This window comes from Bubalus bubalis, chromosome 12, assembly GCF_019923935.1.
Source record: "Bubalus bubalis isolate 160015118507 breed Murrah chromosome 12, NDDB_SH_1, whole genome shotgun sequence".
NCBI classification, from domain to species: Eukaryota; Metazoa; Chordata; class Mammalia; order Artiodactyla; family Bovidae; genus Bubalus; species Bubalus bubalis.
Genome location: NC_059168.1, coordinates 4,378,181 through 4,400,188, shown reverse-complemented (window position 1 = coordinate 4,400,188; position 22,008 = coordinate 4,378,181). Strand labels below are relative to the sequence as shown.

Sequence of the window (22,008 nt, the reverse complement as noted above, 5' to 3'; positions counted from 1 at the left end):
TGACTGCAGCCATGAAATTAAAAGACGCTTAGTCCTTGGAAGGAAAGTTATGACCAACCTAGATAGCATATTCAAAAGCAGCGACATTACTTTACCAACAAAGGTTCCTTTAGTCAAGGCTATGGTTTTTCCTGTGGTCATGTATGGATGTTAGAGTTGGACTGTGAAGAAGGCTGAACGCCAAAGAATTGATGCTTTTGAACTGTGGTGTTGGAGAAGACTCTTGAGAGTCCCTTGGACTGCAGGAGATCCAACCAGTCCATTCTGAAGGAGATTAGCCCTGGGATTTCTTTGGAACGAATGATGCTAAAGCTGAAACTCCAGTACTCTGGCCGCCTCATGAGAAGAGTTGACTCATTGGAAAAGACTCTGATGCTGGGAGGGATTAGGGGCAAGAGGAGAAGGGGACGACAGAGGATGAGATGGCTGGATGGCATCACTGACTCGATGGATGTGAGTCTGAGTGAACTCCGGGAGTTGGTGATGGACAGGGAGGCCTGGCGTGCTGTGATTCATGGGGTCGCAAAGAGTCGGACACGACTGAGCGACTGATCTGATCTGATCTGAATACTGGGTTAGACAAAAGGTTCATTTGGGTTTTTCTGTAACATCTTAAGCCCTGAATGAATTTATTGGCCAACCCAGTATCTTTCACAAATGTGGGTCAATCTTCAAAAAAAAAAAAAAAAAAAACCACAAAACTTTTTGTCTTGTATTGGGGTACAGCCAATTAATGATGTTGTGATAGTTTCAGGAGGACAGCAAAAGAACTCAGCCATACATATACATGAATCCATTCTCCCCCAAACTCTCCTCAGTAAGGGTCAGTCTTAACATTCTCTAAAGCAACTCCTACTCCTATCTGTAAACACCGGAGATTCTCCTGATTTTACCCAACATACAATGTAGCCAGCCTCTGGCTCTCCTAGCAACACCTAGTTTCACGAATTAGAACAATGTTTAAAGAAAAAAAAAAAATCCAGAGATGTTCTCCAATCCCAAAATACACACACAGAATGAGTAAACTGAATCCTCTTACTAATTTAGTAAACAGAAGCTGACCTCTGAAGATTTTAAAATGTCAATTCTTAAGATTCTTAGTAAAAAGCTCCAATCAAAAGTGCTCCCAATTTGCTTCCAAAGGATTTAAACAAAGAACTTTAGGTCTTTTTGGTACCACCTAAGAATCCTGACCCATAAATAAAAACATTAGAGAAAATCCAAATACCTCTAATCCTTTCTATAAAACACTTCCAACACCACTGTAAAGAACAACAGTGATTCAAGTCTCATCTCTACAATTTTTCCAGAGAAAATGAAACGATTTAAAGAAAGAACTACAAAGTAAGAAGGCCAATTCTGCCAGACATCTGGTTTCTCCAAACTAGTGACAACCAAGACAACTTAGGACACATGAGCACTACTGGCCTGGTTCAACAGGAGGCGGTGTCTCTTCTTTTTCGGGTAGTCCTTGCTCCACAACTTCTGCAGCAGCACTTAATTCCACTGGTTCAGAAACTGATAAAAGGAACAGAAACCAACTTAACAATACTTTTCAGTGCATTTCCTGTTAGGATACTCTGTTAACTACTGAATAAACACCAGTAGTACAATCTAAATTCTTTAGTAAGTTTACAAAACATTTAATACCAGCTATGATTTTTTACAAACAGGAAACTAGTTTTTCTTTCCGACAAGACTAGAATATAAAATTACAGAAGGTTGAGAAGGAAACAGCAAAAAAAAGAAATGATAGTTATGCTTTTTCAGTCAATAACAGTTATTCATAGCATAGGACTCAGATTTTACAAACCGATATACTTTTCCCTTAACCTGTCATTTGAATCAGTGGAGAATGATATTAATATCATTAATAGTTGGTTTCAATATGCAATTGGTTGGTTTCAATATGCAATTCTGGTTAGACTTCTTTTTAAAAGATTTCTGTTTTTAAGGTTATAGGGGAAAAGGCAAGCAAAACTGTTTCTAAATCACAGGTTTTGTATGCAAACCTTTATTTTCCATCTGCTGTGGTGGTTTTTTCTTCTTTTTATCTTCATAAATTGGCCTCTTCTTTGGCAAAGAGTCTTTTGATGGCACTTCAACACCTGAGGGATAAAATTGGAAAATTTCAGTGTTTATACTACTTGCTTGACACCTAAGAAACACTATTTAAGAAGGTAACATTTTATTCACCTCAGAGATACATACCCTAAAATATAAAGAACTTTCATGGAAACCCTTCTTTTCAACATAAGGTATTTTAAACATGCATTAAAATTCCATCTTTTTGGTGTCTAGCTCTTTGACTTTTGACAAATGCTTGTAGTTACACAATTACCATCATAATGAAGATGCATAACAGTTCCATCACCCCAGGCTGCTCTGGGACGTTAAACCCTATTCACATCCTTAAGTCCCTGGCAACCACTGATCTGTTCTCCATCCCTTAAGATGGTCTCTTTCCAGAAAGTCACAGAAATAAAGCTTTACAGTCTGGCTATCATCATAATGGATCCGAATCATCCTCGTTACTATATGTATCAATACTTCGTTTCTTATGGTAAACAGTAATCCAGTGTATGGACGGACCACAGTCCGTTTATTCGATAGGCAGCTAAAGGACATTTGAGTTATTTCTAGTTTTTGACAGTATGAATAAAGCTGCTATCAACATTTGCATGCAGATTTTTGTGTGAACATTTCTCTGGGATACACATCATGCAGTGGATGGGACATTAAATACGTACAGCTGACCCTTGAAAAACATGTAGTTCTGGGCTGCCAACCCTCCATGTAGCTGAAAATCTGCATATAACCTATAGTCAGCCCTCTATATGCATGGTTTCCAAATTCTTGGATTCAACCAATAACAAATCGTGTACTGTGGCATTTATTATTGAAAAAAACCCTCACAAATCAAATCCATGTTGTTCAGAGGTCAACTGTATTTAAATGTGTGAGAAACTGCCAACTGTAGTGGCTCTGCAATTCTGCATTCCCACCAGCAGCGCATGAGAGTTCCAGCTGCTCTTGCCAGCATTTGGTAAAGACAAATGCTGGGGTTTTTTAAATTTACATATTCTAATAAATGTGTAGTGGTACCTCATAGTGGTCTTAATTTGAATTTTCCTAATGGTTTCCCTTGTAGCTCAGTCAGGAAAGAATCTGCCTGCAAAGCAGGAGACCAGGGTTTGATTCCTGGGTCGGGAAGATCCCATGGAAGGAAACGGCAACTGACCCCAGTACTCTTGCCTGGAGAATTCCATACACAGAGAAGCCTGGCAGGCTACAGCCCATGGGGTCTCAAGAGTCAGACACAACTGAGCAACTGAACCACCACCATGGTGTTGAGCATTCCTTCCACATGCTTACAGTATCTCAGTGAAGGGTCTCTTCAACCTTTTGCCCCTTTCCAAATAGGATTGTTTTTCTTGTTGAATTCTGAGTTATCTTTATATACACATAAACACAATTTTCAGATGTGTGATTTTTAGGTATTATCTTTGATATTCTCTCAATGGTGTCTTTTGAGTGGCAGAAGTTGTTAACTGGACTTCCTCAATTTTCTCATTTTTTTCCCTTTTATGGATTATGCTTTTGAAGTTGTACCTAAGCACTCCCTGCCTAGCACAAACTCATAAAGAGTTTCTATGTTTTCCTCTGAAAGTTCTTCACATTTAGATCTACAATCCATTACAAGTTAAATTCTATATAATGAGTGGGATTGAGGGCCAGGTTTTTCATTTTATTTTTTGCAAATAAATGGTCTAATTATCCCACTATCACTTGTAGCAAACACCATATTTTATCTACTGAATTGTCTCTTCCTATGACAAAAAGAAATGCAAAAAAGCAAAACGGCTGTCTGAGGAGGCATTACAAATAGCTGCGAAGAGAAGGGAAAAGCAAAGGAGAAAAGGAAAGATATACCCATTTGAATGAAGAGTTGCAAAGAATAGCAAGGAAAGAGAAAAAAGCCTTCCTCAGTGATCAGTGCAAAGAAATAGAAGAAAACAATAGAATGGGAAAGACTAGAGATCTCTTGAAGAAAATTAGATATCAAGAGAACAAATCATGCAAAGATGGGCACAATAAAGGACAGAAATGGTATGGACCTAACAGAAGCATAAGATATTAAGATATTAAGAACAGGTGGCAAGAATACACAGAAGAACAATAATACAAAAAAGGTCTTCACAACCCAGACAATCATGATGGTATGATCACCAGAGCCAGACACCCTGGAATGTGAAGTCAAGTGGGCCTTAGGAAGCATCACTACAAGCAAAGCTAGTGGAGGTGATGGAATTCCAGTTGAGCTATTTCAAATCCTGAAAGATGATGCTGTGAAAGTGCTGCACTCAATATCCCAGCAAATTTGGGAAACTTAGCAGTGGCCACAGGACTGGAAAAGGTCAGTTTTCATTCCAATCCCAAAGAAAGGCAATGCCAAAGAATGCTCAAACTACCGCACAATTGTGTTCATCTCACACACTAGTAAAGTAATGCTCAAAATTCTCCAAGCCAGGCTTCAGCAGTAAGTGAACCGTGAATTTCCAGATGTTCAAGCTGGTTTTAGAAAAGGCAGAGGAACCAGAGATCAAATTGCCAACATCCGCTGGATCATGGAAAAAGCAAGAGAGTTCCAGAAAAACATCTATTTCTGCTTTATTGACTATGCCAAAGCCTTTGACTGTGTGGATCACAATACACTGTGGAAAATTCTGAAAGAGATGGGAATACCAGACCACCTGACCTGTCTCTTGAGAAATCTGTATGCAGGTCAGGAAGCAACAGTTAGAACTGGACATGAACAACAGACTGGTTCCAAATAGGAAAAGGAGTACGTCAAGGCTGTATATTGTCACCCTGCTTATTTAACTTATATGCAGAGGATATCATGAGAAATGCTGGGCTGGAGGAAGCACAAGCTGGAATCAAGATTGCCGGGAGAAATATCAATCACCTCAGATATACAGATGACACCACCCTTTTTAAAAGCAAAGAAGAACTAAAGACTCTCTTGATGAAAGTGAAAGAGGAGAGTGAAAAAGCTGGCTTAAAGCTCAACATTCAGAAAACGAAGATCATGGCATCTGGTCTTAAGATCATGGCATAAGATCATGGCACTTCATGGCAAATAGATGGGGAAACAGTGAGAGACTTTATTTTCCGGGGCTCCAAAATCACTGCAGATGGTGACTGCAGCCATGAAGTTAAAAGATGCTTGCTCCTTGGAAGAAAATTTATGACCAACCTAGACAGCATATTCAAAAGCAGAGACATTACTTTGCCAACAAAGGTCCATCTACTCAAAGCTATGGTTTTTCTAGAAGTCATCTATGGATGTGAGAGTTGGAGTATAAAGAAACTTGAGCACTTTAGAATTGATGCTTTTGAACTGTGGTGAAGACTCTTGAGAAGACTCTTGAGAGTCCCTTGGACTGCAAGGAGATTCAATCAGTCCATCCTAAAGGAAATCAGTCCTGAATATTCACTGGAAGGACTGATGTTGAGGCTGAAACTCCCAATACTTTGGCCACCTGATGCAAAGAACTGACTCATTTGAAAAGACCCTGCTGCTGGGAAAGACTGAAGGCGGGAGAGGGGACGACAAGGATGAGGTGGTTGGATGGCATCACAGACTCAGAGGATGTGAGTTTGAGTGGACTCCAGGAGTTGGTGATGGACAGGGAGGCCTGGCGTGCTGTACTCCACGGGGTCGCAAAGTCGGACATGACTGAGCGACTGGACTGAACTGAACTTATGACACAAAGAAAACCTGACCAGACAGACTATTCTGTTCTGTTCTATTGACCTATTAGTTTACCATTTAACCAGTATCACACTGTGATTGTTGTATTTTTACAGCCAGTCTTGAAATTGGATATTGTGAGTCTTCCAAGGTTCTTTCAAGAATACTTTGGTCGTTCTAATTCCTTTATCTTTTCACATACATTTTAGAAACAGCTGACAGACATCAACAGAATATTCTGCTGTAATTCTGACTGAGATTGCACTGAATCTACAAATCAGTTTGGGAGAACTGGTATCTTAACAGTATCAGACTGCAAAAAGCAACATCTGCAAAAGCAGATTTGACTGCTTGCATTTGTTGCATTTGACTCTGCAAAAGCAACATCTCTCCATTTACATAGGCCTTTGATTATTTTCATCAGTATTTTACAGTTTTCAGCATATAGATTCCACAAATACTAGAATTTTAACTAAGTATTTCAATTTGTTTTATGGGGGGGTACTACTATAAATAGTACTGTTAATTTTATACTGTTAGTATTTATATGTTAATTACTAGCATATAGAAATAGTTGATATTTGCATACTGGCCTATCTATAATCTTCTTAACCTCACTTACTAGCTATAGGATTTTGTGGGGGATAGATTCTATGGAATTTTCTATGTAGACAACTGGCATCTATGAATAGACTATTTCTTACCAATCTGCAGGCCTTATTTTTTGCCTAATTGCCTGAATCATGACATTCCAGACCAATGTGGAATGACTGTGATGAAACTGCATACCCTTGCCTTAATCGCAATATTAGAGTTTATTAGTATTCAGTCATTTAAAAGTAAGTGTAATAATTGCATATTTTTTGTAAATGTCTTATATCAGGGAAGGAAGTTCTCTTCTATCCCCAGTTTGTGGATTCTTATTATATACGAATACTGAATTTTTTGAAATGATTCTTCTGTATATTGAGACAATCATGTAGATTTTCTTTAGTCTATTAATATGGAGAACTATTTCTTGATTTTTAAATACTGAACACCCCTGCACTACCAAGGTAAAATCCACTTGGTCATGACAGACTGTCCTAAATATATACAAAAATATATGCACATAAGTATGTTTATATAGTTGACCCTTGAATAACACAGGTTTGAACTACACGGATACTTGGACTCACCTTTTTTCACTGAATACTAGAGTACTACAAGATCCACTACTGGTTCAGTATGTGGATAGACCGTGGCTACAGAGGGCCAACTACGAATGTCCACAAACTGGTGACTGCATGGAGAGCTGCCCCCGACTCCTAGATTGCACAAGGGACTACTGCATTGCTGGAATCACACTGCTAATACTCTGTTGAGAAATCTGCATCTCTGTTCATGAGGGATATTGATCTACAATTTCCTTTCTTGTAATGTCTTTGTCTCACTATGACATAAGGATAATGCTGTCCTCAGGAGCTGGGTGATTCTGGAAGACAATGTTCATAACTGGCAATATTTCTTACCTAAATATCTGTTAGAATTCCCAAGTGAAATCATAGAGGCATAAAGTTTTCTTTATTGTAAATTTTTAACTGAGCTAAAATGTAAATAGATAGGAGTATATTTTTAAATAGATACAGGACTATCCAGGTTATGTATTTGAGTTTTGGTAGTTTGTGTCTTTTAAGGAATGTGTACTTGCTATATGCTCAGTAGTTACAGGCTAAAGGCTATGAACAGACCAAAAAGATAACCTGCTACACAATTCAAGGTCATTATGTGAAAATATCTGCAGATACACTCTCTAAGAACACATTTTTTAGCTCAATGAATAAGTTATATATATAATCCTAGGTAATGAACATAGTAAATAATATTTATCCAATAAGGTGGCTTCAAAAGATATGGTCAGACATAACATGCAGCATTTCTTCCTTGAAGTGACTCAACAACTTGTGGAGGACCTTTAATGCCCAACTAAGAAGTTTGGATTTTTTTTTTTATTAACAGACAATACAGAGCCCATAAGAGGGCAAACACTGGGCAACATTATGAAGAATAAAGAAGGAGACTGAGGCTAGAGATGCCACACGAGATCCCACCTCTTCCAAGCCTGTCCTAAAGACTGATGCCAAGTTCATAATTTTAATTTTCATCTTATAAACGCAAGTCAAACTACTTCATAAAACAGCATTTCTGACACTGGCACGCCACTCTCTGTATGGCCCCATCCCAGCTTCTCCATGAGAGCTTCCAGTCTGTCAGACAGCTATCAGTTAAATCCAATATTTGGATTTGCTAGTTGTACTCGAATCTGTTCTTTAGTTTCATTTTTTAAAAAAGCTAAATTCCCAGTTAAAAATAAAACTTTCTGAAATCTCAGTCCTGTGTTTCTCTAAATTTACTGCTTCCACCTGAACATAACATAGAGGAAGTCCCACAGATAAGTTAAATCTCAGCTCCAGGACCTCAGGCAAGCTGTTCAAGTTTCCTGAGTCTCCATTTTTTCATCTACATGATGGAAATGAAGACTTTTATGAAGAAATAATGTCAAAAATAGCATCAGTTATATACTAAATACATTAATAAATGGTAGCTATTATTTTAATTATAGCATAAGTACCAAAATTACTATAATATAAAACCTGTGGAATGCAGGGACAAGACATAAAGAGAAATCCCAAAACATTCTTCTCGATGGAGCAAAGACACTATTTTAAATCATCTTACCTGTCAAAGACACAATTAATGAAATGTTCGTATTATGGAATCTAAACTAAAAGGAACCAACTTCTTTGGTGGGTAAACGGTTGATTTCAAGGTCTAGAGAAGAAAATGTACAAGGTGAACCTGAGCTATCTCATGGTGTCAGAAAGCAAGGAAGGGCCCAAGAACACTGTAGTCAAATGAAAAAGTCATAGGGACCAACCTGACTGACCTCCTCCTAGCCAAAAATAGCATCTAATTAGAATATCCAAAATGTAAATAACTTCAGGAGATGAAAACATATCAATTATATAAAATTCCATTAAGATGAAGTGTTCTACATCGAAAACAAAATTAAACTCACTGGTTAGCTTTGGAGGTTGTGGGGAAAGCAAATTATTATTTTGTAAATCAGTGAAAAAAGGGAAAGAATTAAGCATATTTCCTGGTTTTCCTATCACAATTCTGCAATTCCTAATGAAATACAGGATATAGGCAATGATCACCAATTGGAATTTAAATTATTAGATGAAAAGTCAATGAAGTACTTCTGTAATGGACAAGGCTACCAAAGGTTAAACTCAATGATCAATCTTGACATCATTAGAAGCAAGACAACCAGATCATATGCCTATTCACACGAGGCACTGGGTGCTACACAGCACTGCTAAGTAGCAGCCAAACTGTTAGATCTAAAAAATTATAATTCTCTATATAGAGAAATAAATTAACCAACACCAGTAGAATGCAATTAGATAAATTCAGAACAGGGAAAATTCTAGAAAAAAAGTCCAGTATCTTGAACAAATAAATCCAGGCCAAAAACAGCAGTATCAATCCAATCAACCAAATCACATATCAACCAGATGCAATACTTGAATCTAATCTGGATCCTGATCTGAACAAATCTATAAACGATGTTTTGGAGACAAGTGGAAAAAACACAGACATGGACAAAATCAAGAAATCAAGGAATTTTGTTAAATATAATAATACATACTATACTATGTTAAAAAGGAAAATCTCCTGTTAGAGACACTTACTAAAGTAAACTGTGAAGAGAATAATACTGACTTCTGTAATTCACTTTAAAACACTCTAGAGTGGTGGTGAAGGAGTGAGAGGGGAACAAAATAAGAATGCTAAGTGTTAGAACTCAGTGACGCATACATGGGGACTCGTTTCACTATTCTGTACTTTCATTTACAGACAAACTATTATTTAACATGCAAATTTATCACAGTACAGAGTTCATCTCCTGAAATAATGAAATTATCTCACCTACTTACACTATTGGACTTTTTCATAGCCTTTTCACAGAAATTCTCCTTCTGTCTCAATTCAATTCTCCTTTTGACCACTACAGAGATAACTGCTTGAGAGAACTCTCTGGACTGTTCAGCTAATTAAGACCACCACCTACCCTGAGCTTGTAGAAGTTTAAGGGTAGCTTCGGCTCTGGCTCTGGCTTCTCTCTGGGATTTAGTTAAAAGTTTCCCCTCTTTTTTCAAGCGTTCTTTCCTTTCCTTTTCTTTTTGCTTTTTCCTTTCTCTTTTTTCTTGTTCCAATCTTTCCTATAAAAGAAGACATAGCAGACAAAACTGTATTAGCTTAACAAATTACAAAATTTAAAAGCAAACACCCCAAATTTCTAACAAAGCTCTTGAGATACATGCAGAGTATTATGTTAGGAACTTCCCAATGAAAGTATTTTAAATGTACACAATGAGTATAATTAGTATCACGTGAGGGTAACGATGCAAAAGCAACTCCTGTCTGTACTCGAGGAAATAAGGCAGGATTTTCTGTACTCATCTTATTATCTATATCTGAACAATAATGTAACTGAACTACCATGCAACTAAGAAAGTTTTACAATTAGAAACCTAGAGATGTGTTATGAGAAGAGGATTTAAGTAAAATGTGTCAATGTCAGCAACTTCACAAAAACATACCTCTTCTTTACGCTTGGCTTCTAACTCTTCAAGCCGTTTTATCCGTTCTTCCTCCTCTCTCTTCTGTCTTTCCTCCTCTTCTTTAAGCTTAGCCAGAGCTTCTTGCATAGCCTTAACTGTGGCTTTGCTAGGTCCTTTCTTCTTTTCTTTCTCCTTTTCTTCCTTTTCTCCTTTCTTTTTCTTCTTATCTTTTTTCTTTTTGTCTCCTTCATTGTCATCTACCAAAAAAAGAGGCAAAGAGTATTTTTAAAAGTCACTTCCTACAACAGAGGTGAGCAAACCCTAGAATCCAGGGACTACAATGGGCCAGCAGCAGACTAAGGTCGTTAGGCATCAAGGCCTCCTGAGCACTTGGGAGGAGCTGGTGCAGCTCAGAACCACCCAGCTGGCTTCCTTAGACGCCTATGATGCTGGTGTTACTCTGAGTTATCCTAAGTGATTCGAGAAGACAGGAAGATGCTGTCAGAAGGGAGAAGATACACTGTACCTAATGCTTCTGTAAGATGGAGATGATAAGAAGCCTACCTTAAGGGGACAGATACTAGGATAAAACACAAAAATACAAATATGTCCCAAGAACTCTTTAGCATTATACTGAAGAATTAAGGATTCTGAAGCTACATTCATGATGGTTCTCCTCAAAGATGTCCAAACAGTAAGAATTTGAGAGGTTTAAAAGCTATGCCAATTTTCCCATTAAAAGTTTTCCAGTCTAAAGGAAAAATTATGTAAATCACTTGATCTTTGTTTTCATTCTGAATAAGAGGGGTAAGTTTAACTAGATAGCTTTTTTTTGTTAACGGGTTCTGGTACAAAAACATGGCTCACTATTGCTTAAAAGACATTAACTAATTTTAGTATATTGCTTTTCCATTTCATTTTCATTTAAAAACCTGAATTAGGTTTTCAATAACAGGAGAGAATTCAGGTATCATCTCACACTGAGTTATCAAAAGGAACAATAAATTTTTCATTAAGCAACTTCCAGTATTCATCAGCAGCAAAAAATTGTTTTCCAAAGTGAAATTCCACAAAAATCCTAGTTTGTGTACAACTCATTTGAAAGATACTTTATACTACATACATGTTTAGCAACAAAAATCAATTTAAAACAAGTACTTAGACTAATTTTTTTTATGCATCTTACAACTCAGTACCCTTATAACCAAGGACAAATAACAAATGACTTTGGAGCATAACAATCAAAATTCAGATTAACTGAAGACTTCCCCAGTGGTCCAGTGTTTAAGAATCTTCCTGCCAATGCAGGGGACAGGGTTCAATCCCTGGCCCAGGAAGAGCCCACATGCTACGAGGCAACTAAACCCATGCTCCACAATCACTGAGCCCAAGCTCCTAGGACCTCCTGTGCTCTGCAACAAGAGAAGCCACCACAATGAGAAGCCCACGCACCACAAGTAAGGGAGTATCCCCTGTTCGTCGCAACTACAGAAAGTCTGTGCATAGCAACGAAAACCCAGCACAGCAAATAAACAAAGGAACTAATTATGAATCCAAGCCTCTGGCCCTTCTGTCAATATTACCACCAACCTTCTGCGCCTGTGGGACCCTCTTTCTCTTCAGAGGCAGGAGCTGCCCCAGAGTCAAGTGTCACTTTGGATTTCAGAGCTTCCTCCTCAGGTTTCCGCTGAGATTCTTTTGGTTTACCCTGATCCTTTTTACCAGACTCCAGCTCTTCTTTTTCTTTCAGCTTCCGAAGTTTTGCCTTTTCTTCATCCCGTTTTTTTCTCTCACGCTCTTTCTTCTCTGCCTTCTTTTGAGCCACTGTCTTAATTTTGAAGGACGAGTCGTCATCTTCATTTCCACTCTCGACAGTAGGACCTGGCTTGTTTTTCTGATTTTTTTTCTGTCCTTTCCTGGATTGCAAAAATTCATCTGATTCATCACCACTTTCACCAGAAGAATGTGCTCTCATACGCTCTTTAATTCTTTTACTGTTATCCTCATCCTCTTCTGATGCATCACGCTTCTTATTTGATTTCTGAGCTTTCCCCTTCGCTTTTTTGGATAGTTTATTAAAATCATCATCATCATCACTCCCAGAGTACGTTTCCACTTTGGGTTTTGCAGTCTTTTTTGACTTTGAATCTTTTTCTTCCAATTCTTCACTATCATTATCTTCAAAACTCTGTTTTTTGCCTTTCTGTCCTTTCTTTTTCTTATCTTGTTTTGAGATGGGTTCATCTTCATTATTTTCTGTTGGCTAAAACATGTCCACTGTTAGAAATATTAACAGCATTATATTTCATTTTTTTTAAATAACTGAAGCTGTTCAAAGTCATGTACTTCATTAAGTACGCATGGAAAAAACTATCAAAAGAATTTTAAACTACGGCTCTTTTACAAGAATATAAAACTCAAGTAAGTCCCAGCAGCTGGCCTAGGACTCAAGCACATCTCACAGTCACTGGAAGTTTTGGAACCCAGTGCTCTGAAGCAGACATTAATCACAGTCCAGCTCACTATCTTCCTCATATGGCATAAAAAACCTACGGGGAAAATTGAAAGAAAAAAATACCTACCCTTCTCTCATTACTCTGAAGCTTATCCAATTTCAAAGGATGGAAAGGAAATAATATAGAAAATGGAGGTAGAGTTGTGAAATGTTGTATTTCCAAATGTACCAATTTTATAAACTGGCAATATAAAGTGAAACAGCTTTAGATTCCCAAATAAAGTATCTTTATATCTGTGAAAGACTTCAAAATTTATTATTGCTTTCCTAGAAACTGTTTTCCCCCTTTGGTATCAGCTAGAAACTTCTAACCAACATAATACATTGCTCAAAAATTTCCAAAGGCAGTGCCTAAAAATGGAGCTAGAAAGAAGCATGAACAAGTAACAGTGATCTGTATTTCACCTTTACCGCAGCAGGTTCTCTGTCAGCTTTGATGCCTTGAGCTTCCCAAGACAATTCTTCCAGTTCTTTCAGGATATCATCTTCACTGGAAACGGGTTAAAATACAGTTTGAGATACTGAATCAGTTTAATAAGTAAATCTAGCACCAAAGCTAAGAAAAATCAAATATATTTAAAATCTACTTACTCAAAGTCTTGTCTTTTTTTCTCCTTTTTCTTTTTCCCCTTTGCCTTTTGAGGTTCTTGCTCCTTGGCAGCACCAGCTCCTTCTATTTCTGCAGCCAAGGCATCAAGATCAATGTCATCCTTGGCACTTAAATGAAAACAAAGGAGACCCAAGTGTTACTCAAGAGAAAAATAATAAATCTACCACATTCACTTACATAAAATTTTCTCTTCATTTTAGCATTTTTCATGCACTGGCAGCCCACTGAAAAAAAATCACTTGACAAGGTCTTTCATGACAACATTGGGTTTTATTTATTCAGACTCTCTCATCTACTTCAATAAAGTGTGAGTTACACTCAAACCCAGAAAGAGTCGTAATGAAGAGCTCCAGGGAGAAAATCTAGGTAATCAAGAAAAGGAAATTCATGCTTGTGTTCAAGTAACCCTAAAGAAGAAAAGGAAATTCACTTTTGTTGATACCAAAGTTTCTTCTGTGTGTGTGAATATCTGAATGGAGTTACTTATAAAATGAAAAGAACTTAAAAGAGAAAAATATTATTACTTGATTATCAGTAAAACCTAAACCTTTGGAAATCTTTGCAGCTTTACTTGGAAAAGTAGAAATTTTAGAGTTGAAAGGAACTTTCATCGAGGGGAAACAAAGATGCAAAAAAGTGTGAATGCTTTCAGCAACTCATGACCACACATCCAAATCTAAATAAATTAGGAATGACTAAGTAAATGAAACACACAGAACAGCCCCCAAATTCAGAACCAAACCTGCTCACCATCTTTTACATTCCTGGTTTCATTTCTCGTTCCATCCCCCAATATCCCCATCTACCAATATCATTTTATTTAGAACAAAACAAACTAAATTCCGTTAAAACCTACAGAAAACAAAGGAGGTCAGTCTGAGACACACAGGTAGAAAAGGTGTATGAATTCAAATAATGATGCAATAAGAAAACAAGGACCTCATGCAACACGGCCTCCACTGGTGGGTGCCTCATTGCAAAGATGCTTCACTTCAACAAAAACAATTCCTAACATGAAACATGTGATTTTAAGATCTGGAGAAGGAAACGACAACTCACTCCAGTATTCTTGCCTAGGAAATCCCATGGAAAGAAGGAACCTGGTGAGCTACAGTCCATGAGATCACAAAGAGTCAAGCACAATTAGCAACTAACCAACAGCAACAAATTTTAAGATTAGGTGACAAGACACTGAGGACACAGAATTTATACTCAAGAAGCTTCAAGGAGAGAGAGAGAGAGAGAAAATGAGTAAATCAGGAACTGCAAAATGAAGGAATTTAATGCCTCTAAGTGACACATTAGAATTGAATGTGTTCCCTTTTGTCCTATATTTTAGACAGTGTATTTGAGGGAGATTATAGAACACAGAACCGCTGTACTGGTGGTAACTTTCCAAAGCACCAAATCAAGAAAGAGAAAGTCAGATACTTCACAGCTGAGGGAAACTCTGACCCGAGTTACTGAAGGAAAAAAGAAGTTAACCAGGCAAAGGAGGCCCATGTATCAGACACAATGAGCGCAAAAACCTAAAGGTAATAACACGCACAGGGCCTCAGGAGGCATCAAAAAAGGGTATCTGAACCAACTGAGAAGCTTTTTTACAGGCTACTGATTTCTTAATCCCACTCAAGATCTAGGGAACCAGAATTTGGGGTGGGAGCTAGGCAATGTATGTTTAGCTATCTTCCCAGGTGACTGCAAGTCAGATTTGACCTGTTTTTCTTTTTTTAATAAATGAAGAAATTGAAGCACAGAGAATTTGTCCAGAATCAGACAAGGCAGAGATGGGATTTGAACCCAGGAAGCTCTGACTCTGAAGTTGAAGATCTTAACCCTGCTGACATAATCAAATTTGCATTTTAGAAAGCTGCCTCTGGTATAAATGACAGGGCAGAATCCCAACTAGTTAAGAAGCAAGAAAAGGTAGGAAGCTTTTACAGTTAACTGGGATGACAAACTCCTGACTTGCAGCACTGGCAGGCAAGATGAAGACATATGAGTCAGGTAAATACTAAGGGATCAATCAGCACCACCAGTGACTAACTGAATGTACACAGAATGGGGAAGGGAAGAATCAAGGCCAAACCTCAGGTCTCATCAGGTAACAGGAACCTCAGCCTGGCCCAGCATCAGCCATCTGGCCCAGCTTGAGATCAACCAGCACTATCTCCAAAGGCAGCCCTGCCAACATTTCACAAAACAGAAGTCTGACAGGGTGAGAAGGGAAGGTGAAGGCGGTTAATACTGAAACTTGGCACCTCACCTCCAAAACTTTGTCAGCCCTCACCTAACTATACTCATCTAATCAAAACAGTTGGCTATACTGCCACAATATTCATTAACAAATAGCTCTAGACTAACAAAACACGGAACTACATCTGTATGCCACTGAGTTTGAAAAGCTGCTTCTGGGTAGTAAGAGAAGTTAACAGTTTCTTAATGCTTTCTGTGTCTCAGGCATTGTGCTGACCAATCACCAGACACACTATTTATTATGCCATTAATCCTCCTTAACAACTCTATTAAAGTAAGCTTCAAGATGATAAATAGTTCATAAAAGGCATCCTGCTAGAAACTCACACACCAGGAACTCAAGCCCAAATCTGACACCAAAACTGTAGTGACTTCCTAGAAAATGGGAAATTCAGTAATCAAGTTTCTGAAAATTATTTGAGAAATCCATATACAACTACAAAATATATCAATGATATAGCAATGCTTAACAGTCTTAATTACCGTGATTTTTAAAGCATTCTTTCAATGTGTACAGAACTTCCTGCCCTTGATTCAAAAGAATGTCGTTAAATGTCAACCCTATTACAACAGGACATGAAAGTGACATATAGTGTCAGTGATTTAACTTGAAACTTTAAATCATACTCTATCTACTATCTACATTTCAGTCCTACTTTTCTACCTATCCATACACACTACAGCTTGAAGATTTTAACGAACTAAGAGTCAAATATAAATCCAGTCATGCTGATAATGAACGCTTTAAAATCTTTAAGAAATCTGTAAGAGTATATTTCCAAAGGTATATCTTTCTGCAGACCACTTTTTCCTTTATCAAAGCTACAATATTCCTACTAGTATTTCCCCTTATAGCTCCTAATCCTTTATTCCAAACTTACTGCAAACTTACAGAAATAAAAGGCAATTTTCCATGGTACTCAATCAAGGCAGTGTTTTCAGAGGCCACACTCCTCTATCAAGACAGAAAAAATGTTATAACTGAATGCCCTTTAAAAAATGAAGCTATTAAGAATACTGCATGTGCAATTCAAGAAACAGCTGAACCACTTTCTGAAGTGGTTTCCCACTTAATATTCACACCAACAATATTGATGTATCTCCATATATACACCAATATCTGCAGTATCTCCATAGAGATATGCATTTTCTCCCACACTCCAGCTTATTATTTAGTATTATGTCTAGTGTTCCTTCAAGTTGTTCTAATAGATGTATGGTGATAAAGTCTTCCTTTTCAATTCCTTGAAGGCTAGAGAAGTTAAACATTTTTTCATGTATTTGCCATTCACACATATTCAGTGAAATGTCTCTTCATTTCTTTTACCCATTTTCTAGTTGGAATCATTTTCTTTTAATGTTGAGTTTTCAGACCTCTTTTACATATGGTTTGTTTATATATACTCCCTTCCAATTTGTAGCTTGTCTTTCCATTCACTTAACAGGGTTTTTAACCAGAGCAAAAATTTTGAATTTTCATGAGGTACCATTTATCAAGTTTGTCCTTTATGCTTTTGATGTCATGAAAAAGAACTTTTCACCAGCTCCTAGGTCCTGAAGATTTTTAACTGTGTTGTGTTCCAAACATTGGGTATTTCAATGTTCAATTGATTTTTTGCCTTTGGGTAGCCAACAGCTCCAGCAACATTTCAACTATCCATTCAACACGGAATTGCCTTTGCACCTCTGTCAGAAACCACTCGGCTGTGCTCGTATGGGGCTACTTCTAAGTCTTCCATTCTGCTCTATTTACTGATGTGTCCTTCTCTGACACTACTAAACTGTCATGATTAATGTGGCCATAAATCTTGAAATGGAATGATTCCTTTCATGATCAGAATTGCTTTCTCTATTCTTAATTCCTTTGACTTGTCAAATAAATTTTAGAATATTCTTGGGAAAGTTCACCAAAAAATTCTTCAACTGCATTAACTGTACATGAATTTAAAGAAAACTGACATCTTTACTATGTTGAGTTTCCAACCTGTGAACACAGTATGTCTCAATGTATTTAAATCTTCTTTGATTTTTTCCATCAGTGTATGTATTTAATTTTTAAAGTAATCTGAACTGGTATTTTTAATTTGTTTCCACATCAGTTCAGTTCAGTTCAGTTCAGTCACTCTGTCATGTCTGACTTTTTACAACCCCATGGACTGCAGCACTCCAGGATTACCTTTTCCATCACCAACTCCCAAAGTGTGCTCAAACTCATGTCCATCGAATCAGTGATACCATCCAACCATCTCATCCTCTGTCATCCCCTTCTCCTCCTGCCTTCAATCTTTCCCAGCATCAGGGTCTTTTCCAATGAGTCAGTTCTTTGCATCAGGTGGCCAAAGTGCTGGAGTTTCAGCTTCAGCATCAGTCCTTCCAATGAATATTCAGGACCGATTTCCTTTAGGATTGACTGGTTGGATCTCCTTGCAGTCCAAGGGACTCTCAAGAGTCTTCTCCAACACCACAGTTCAAAAGCATCAATTCTTCGGCACTCAGCTTTCTTTATAGTCCAACTCTCACATCCATACATGAATGACTACTGGAAAAACCATAACTTTGACTAGACGGACCGTTGTCGGCAAAGTAATGTCTCTGCTTTTTAATATGCTGTCTAGGTTGGTCATAGCTTTTCTTCCAAGGAGCAAGTGTCTTTTAATTTCATGGCTGCAGTCACCATCTGCAATGATTTTAGAGCCCCAAAAAATAGTCTCTCACTGTTTCCACTGCTTCCCCATCTATTTGCCATGAAGTGATGGGACCAGATCTTAGTTTTTTGAGTGTTGAGTTTTAAGCCAACTTTTTCACTCTTCTCTTTCACTTTCAACAAGAGGCTCTTTAGTTCTTCACTTTCTGCCATAAGGGTGGTGTCATCTGCATATCTGAGGTTATTGATATTTCTCCCAGCAATCTTGATTCCAGCAGCTTGTGCTTCATCCAGTCCAGCATTTCTCATGATGTACTCTGCATATAAGTTAAATAAGCAGGGTGACAATATACAGTACATTGATGTACTCCTTTCCCAAACTGGAACCAGTCTGTTGTTCCATGTTCAGTTCTAACTGTTGCTTCTTGACCTGCATACAGATTTCTCAGGAGGCAAGTAAAGTGGTCTGGTATTTCCATCTTTAAGAATTTTCCACAGTTTGTTGTGATCCACACAGTATATGTTTATGCATTTATATGTTTATCCACACAGTATATGTTTCCACATACTCATTCCTAATACACAAAAACGTGACTGAATTTTTTATGCTGATCTGGTACTGCAACCACCCACTTACTGAATTCACTTATTAGTTCTTTGCAGTAAGCAAGGAGTTATGATTTGAAGTTAAAAGTACAATTCAGAAAAAAAAAAACTGGACTTCATCAAAATTTAAAATATCTACTGTACAAGAGACCATGTGAAGGGAATGTAAAAAAACAAGCTACAAAGTAGAAGAAAGTATTAGCAAAGTACATATCTGGGCCAGGGGGGAGAGAGGGGAATTAGTATCTAAACTATATAAAGAAATTTCCAAACACATCAGTAAAAATCCAAACAATCCAATTAGGAAATGGACAAAGGGCATGAAAAGATATTTCACTAGAGCATTTACAGATAACAAATAAAGGATGTTTCACATCATGAGCTGTTTGGGAAATCCAAACTAAAACCACGATGTGCTATCACTACACACCATCATAATGTCCTCTCTCCAAACAACAGTGATAACACCCGTGGTGGTTGAGGACACAGAGGACCTGGATCAGTCACACATTGCTGGTGGAAAGGCAAACTGGTACAGCCACTCTGGAAAACAGTCTATCATTTTCCTGTAAAACTAAAAATGTACTTACCATATAATCCAGCAACTGCACTCATGCTCATTTATCCCAGAGTAACAAAAAATATATCTCATGCAGAAACTTGTAGACAAATGTTTGTTGCATAAACAAAAACTGGAAATAACCCATACGTCCTTCAATGGGTGAATGGTTAAATAAACCGTGGTTCATCCCCATTCCATGAAATACTATTCAGCAACAAAATGGAATGAACTACTGATACATGTGGGCTTCCTCTGCGGCTCAACTGGTAAAGAATCAGCCTGCAACACGGAAGACCTGGGTTTGATCCCTGGAGAAGGGAACGGCTACTCACTCCAGTATTCTAGCCTGAGAATTCCATGGTCTGTATAGTCCATGGGGTCACAAGGAGCTGGACATGACTGAGCGACTTTCACTTCACTCACTGATACACGCAACAACTTGGATGGCTCTCAAGAAAATCAGACTGACTGGAAAGAAGCTAATTCCCAAAGGTTATATACATATATGACTCCACTCATATGAATTTTTAAAAATAAAAGATTTTATTCAAGTATAGAACAGATTCATCATTACTAGGGGTTAGTAGGGGGAGGTGCACAGAAAGGAGATGATTATGATTACAAATGAAAAACATGAAGGATCCCTGCAGTGATGTTCTGTATTTTGACTACGGCACTGAATTTACAAATCTTCCAATGTGATAATACCGTGTAACGCTAAACACAAGCATACACACGTGTGCTAGTACAAGTGAAACTGGGAAAATCTGAATATGATCAGTGAACTGTACCAGCGTCAATATTCAGGTTGTGATACTGTACAGTTTTGCAAGATGTTATTAGAGGAAACTGATTAAAAGATACAGGAGTCTATTAATTCTTACAACCACATATGAATTGGCAATAATCTTAAAAGTTTAATTAGCAAAACTAAACAGTTTAAATAAGAAGGCAAACCTTATACTGAGAAAAAGATTTTGCAATAATATATCTAATGAAAGATTTGTCTCTAACATATTAAATTTCTACAGCTCAACATTAAAGAACACAATTTTTAAATAGGCAAATGATTTCAACACTTAACCAAATGAGATATGACAATGACAAACACATGACAAGATGGTCAGTACCATTAACTAAATGTAAGTCAAACCACAATGATATGCCACTCCACAACCGCCAGAACGACTAAAAGGACTGATAATACTGTGTTGAGAGAAGATGTGGAGCAACTGGAACACACCCCTAGAGGGAATGCAAAAATGGCACAGTCACTTTGGAAAAGAATTTGGCGGTTTCAAGTGAAACATACACACTTACCATAAGACCCAGCAATCCCACTCCTAGGTATTTATCTAAGAGAAACAAAAACATATGTCCATACAAGGACCTGTACTCAAATGTCCACAGCAGCTTTAGTCATAATCACAAGAAGCTGCAATAAAAACTAAATATCCAGCTGCCCTTCCCTGGTGGCTCAGATGGTAAAGAATCTGCCTACTATTCGAGAGACCTGGGTTCAGTCCCTGGGTTGGGAAGATCCCCTGGAGGAGGGCATAGCAAACCCACTTGCCTGGAGAATCCCCATGGACAAAGGAGCCTGCTGGGCTCCTTTCATGGGGTCCAGAGTCAGACATGACTGAGCAACTAGGCATGGCACGGCACCCACATAATAGAATACTACTCAATAATAAAAATAAAGAATTCATATTATACACACCAACATAGAGGAATCTGAAAAGTATTACTTTAAAAGAAACCCAGCCAGTCAATAAAGGCTACATCCTCTATGATTCTATTTACATGAATTTCTAGAAAAGGGAAAATTACAATAACCACCCCCCCAAAAAAAAAACTACAGTTATTTTTGGCCTGAAAGGATTGCCTACAAAGGGTCATGAACTTCTAGGGCTAATGGAAATATAAAATATCAGCCAGGGAATATTCCCAACCCTGGGATTGAACCCAGGTCTCCCACATGGCAGGCAGATTCTTTACTGTCTGAGCCGCCAGGGAAGCCCTGGTGAAAGAAGCACAACTGTATAATTTGCCAAAGCTTATTGACACCACACTTGAAATTTGTGTATTTGTTGTCAATTATACCTCAAAGAGAATTTAAATCTCTAGGGATACTATAAAAGTAGTTGAGAGGTTACAGAATGGATTTATCAATTTACTGAAAACAGTGAAGTTAAAATTATATATATCTAATATATCACTTTATTCATTTTTACAAGTTATAAAAATAAGAATTAACATATAATATTTTTATAATACCTTAATCTCTACTAACACAATGTAATATGTAACCGAAATGATATTACTGCGGAGTCTTTTAAAAACATGGTTATTTATTAAGTGTATGTAAAAGCATGTGATCAACTTCAGTGCTTGGCTTTTTGGAATAATCAAAAAATACATATAAAAATTTAAAATGAGACACTTCA

General features: G+C 37.6%; 1 protein-coding gene across 1 annotated transcript in view; it reads right to left on the bottom strand.

The window, feature by feature from the left end:
- The window catches only part of EIF5B (eukaryotic translation initiation factor 5B), a 76,128-nt gene that overhangs the window by 33,928 nt on the left and 20,192 nt on the right, over positions 1-22,008 (bottom strand). The window contains exons 2-8 of the mRNA XM_006050937.4: positions 13,475-13,600; positions 13,289-13,373; positions 11,959-12,631; positions 10,408-10,625; positions 9,876-10,026; positions 2,013-2,108; positions 1,429-1,518 (exon numbers count right to left, since the gene is read on the bottom strand). Coding sequence (XP_006050999.1) covers positions 1,429-1,518; positions 2,013-2,108; positions 9,876-10,026; positions 10,408-10,625; positions 11,959-12,631; positions 13,289-13,373; positions 13,475-13,600 — 1,439 coding nt within the window. The remainder of the gene's footprint in view (positions 1-1,428; positions 1,519-2,012; positions 2,109-9,875; positions 10,027-10,407; positions 10,626-11,958; positions 12,632-13,288; positions 13,374-13,474; positions 13,601-22,008) is intronic.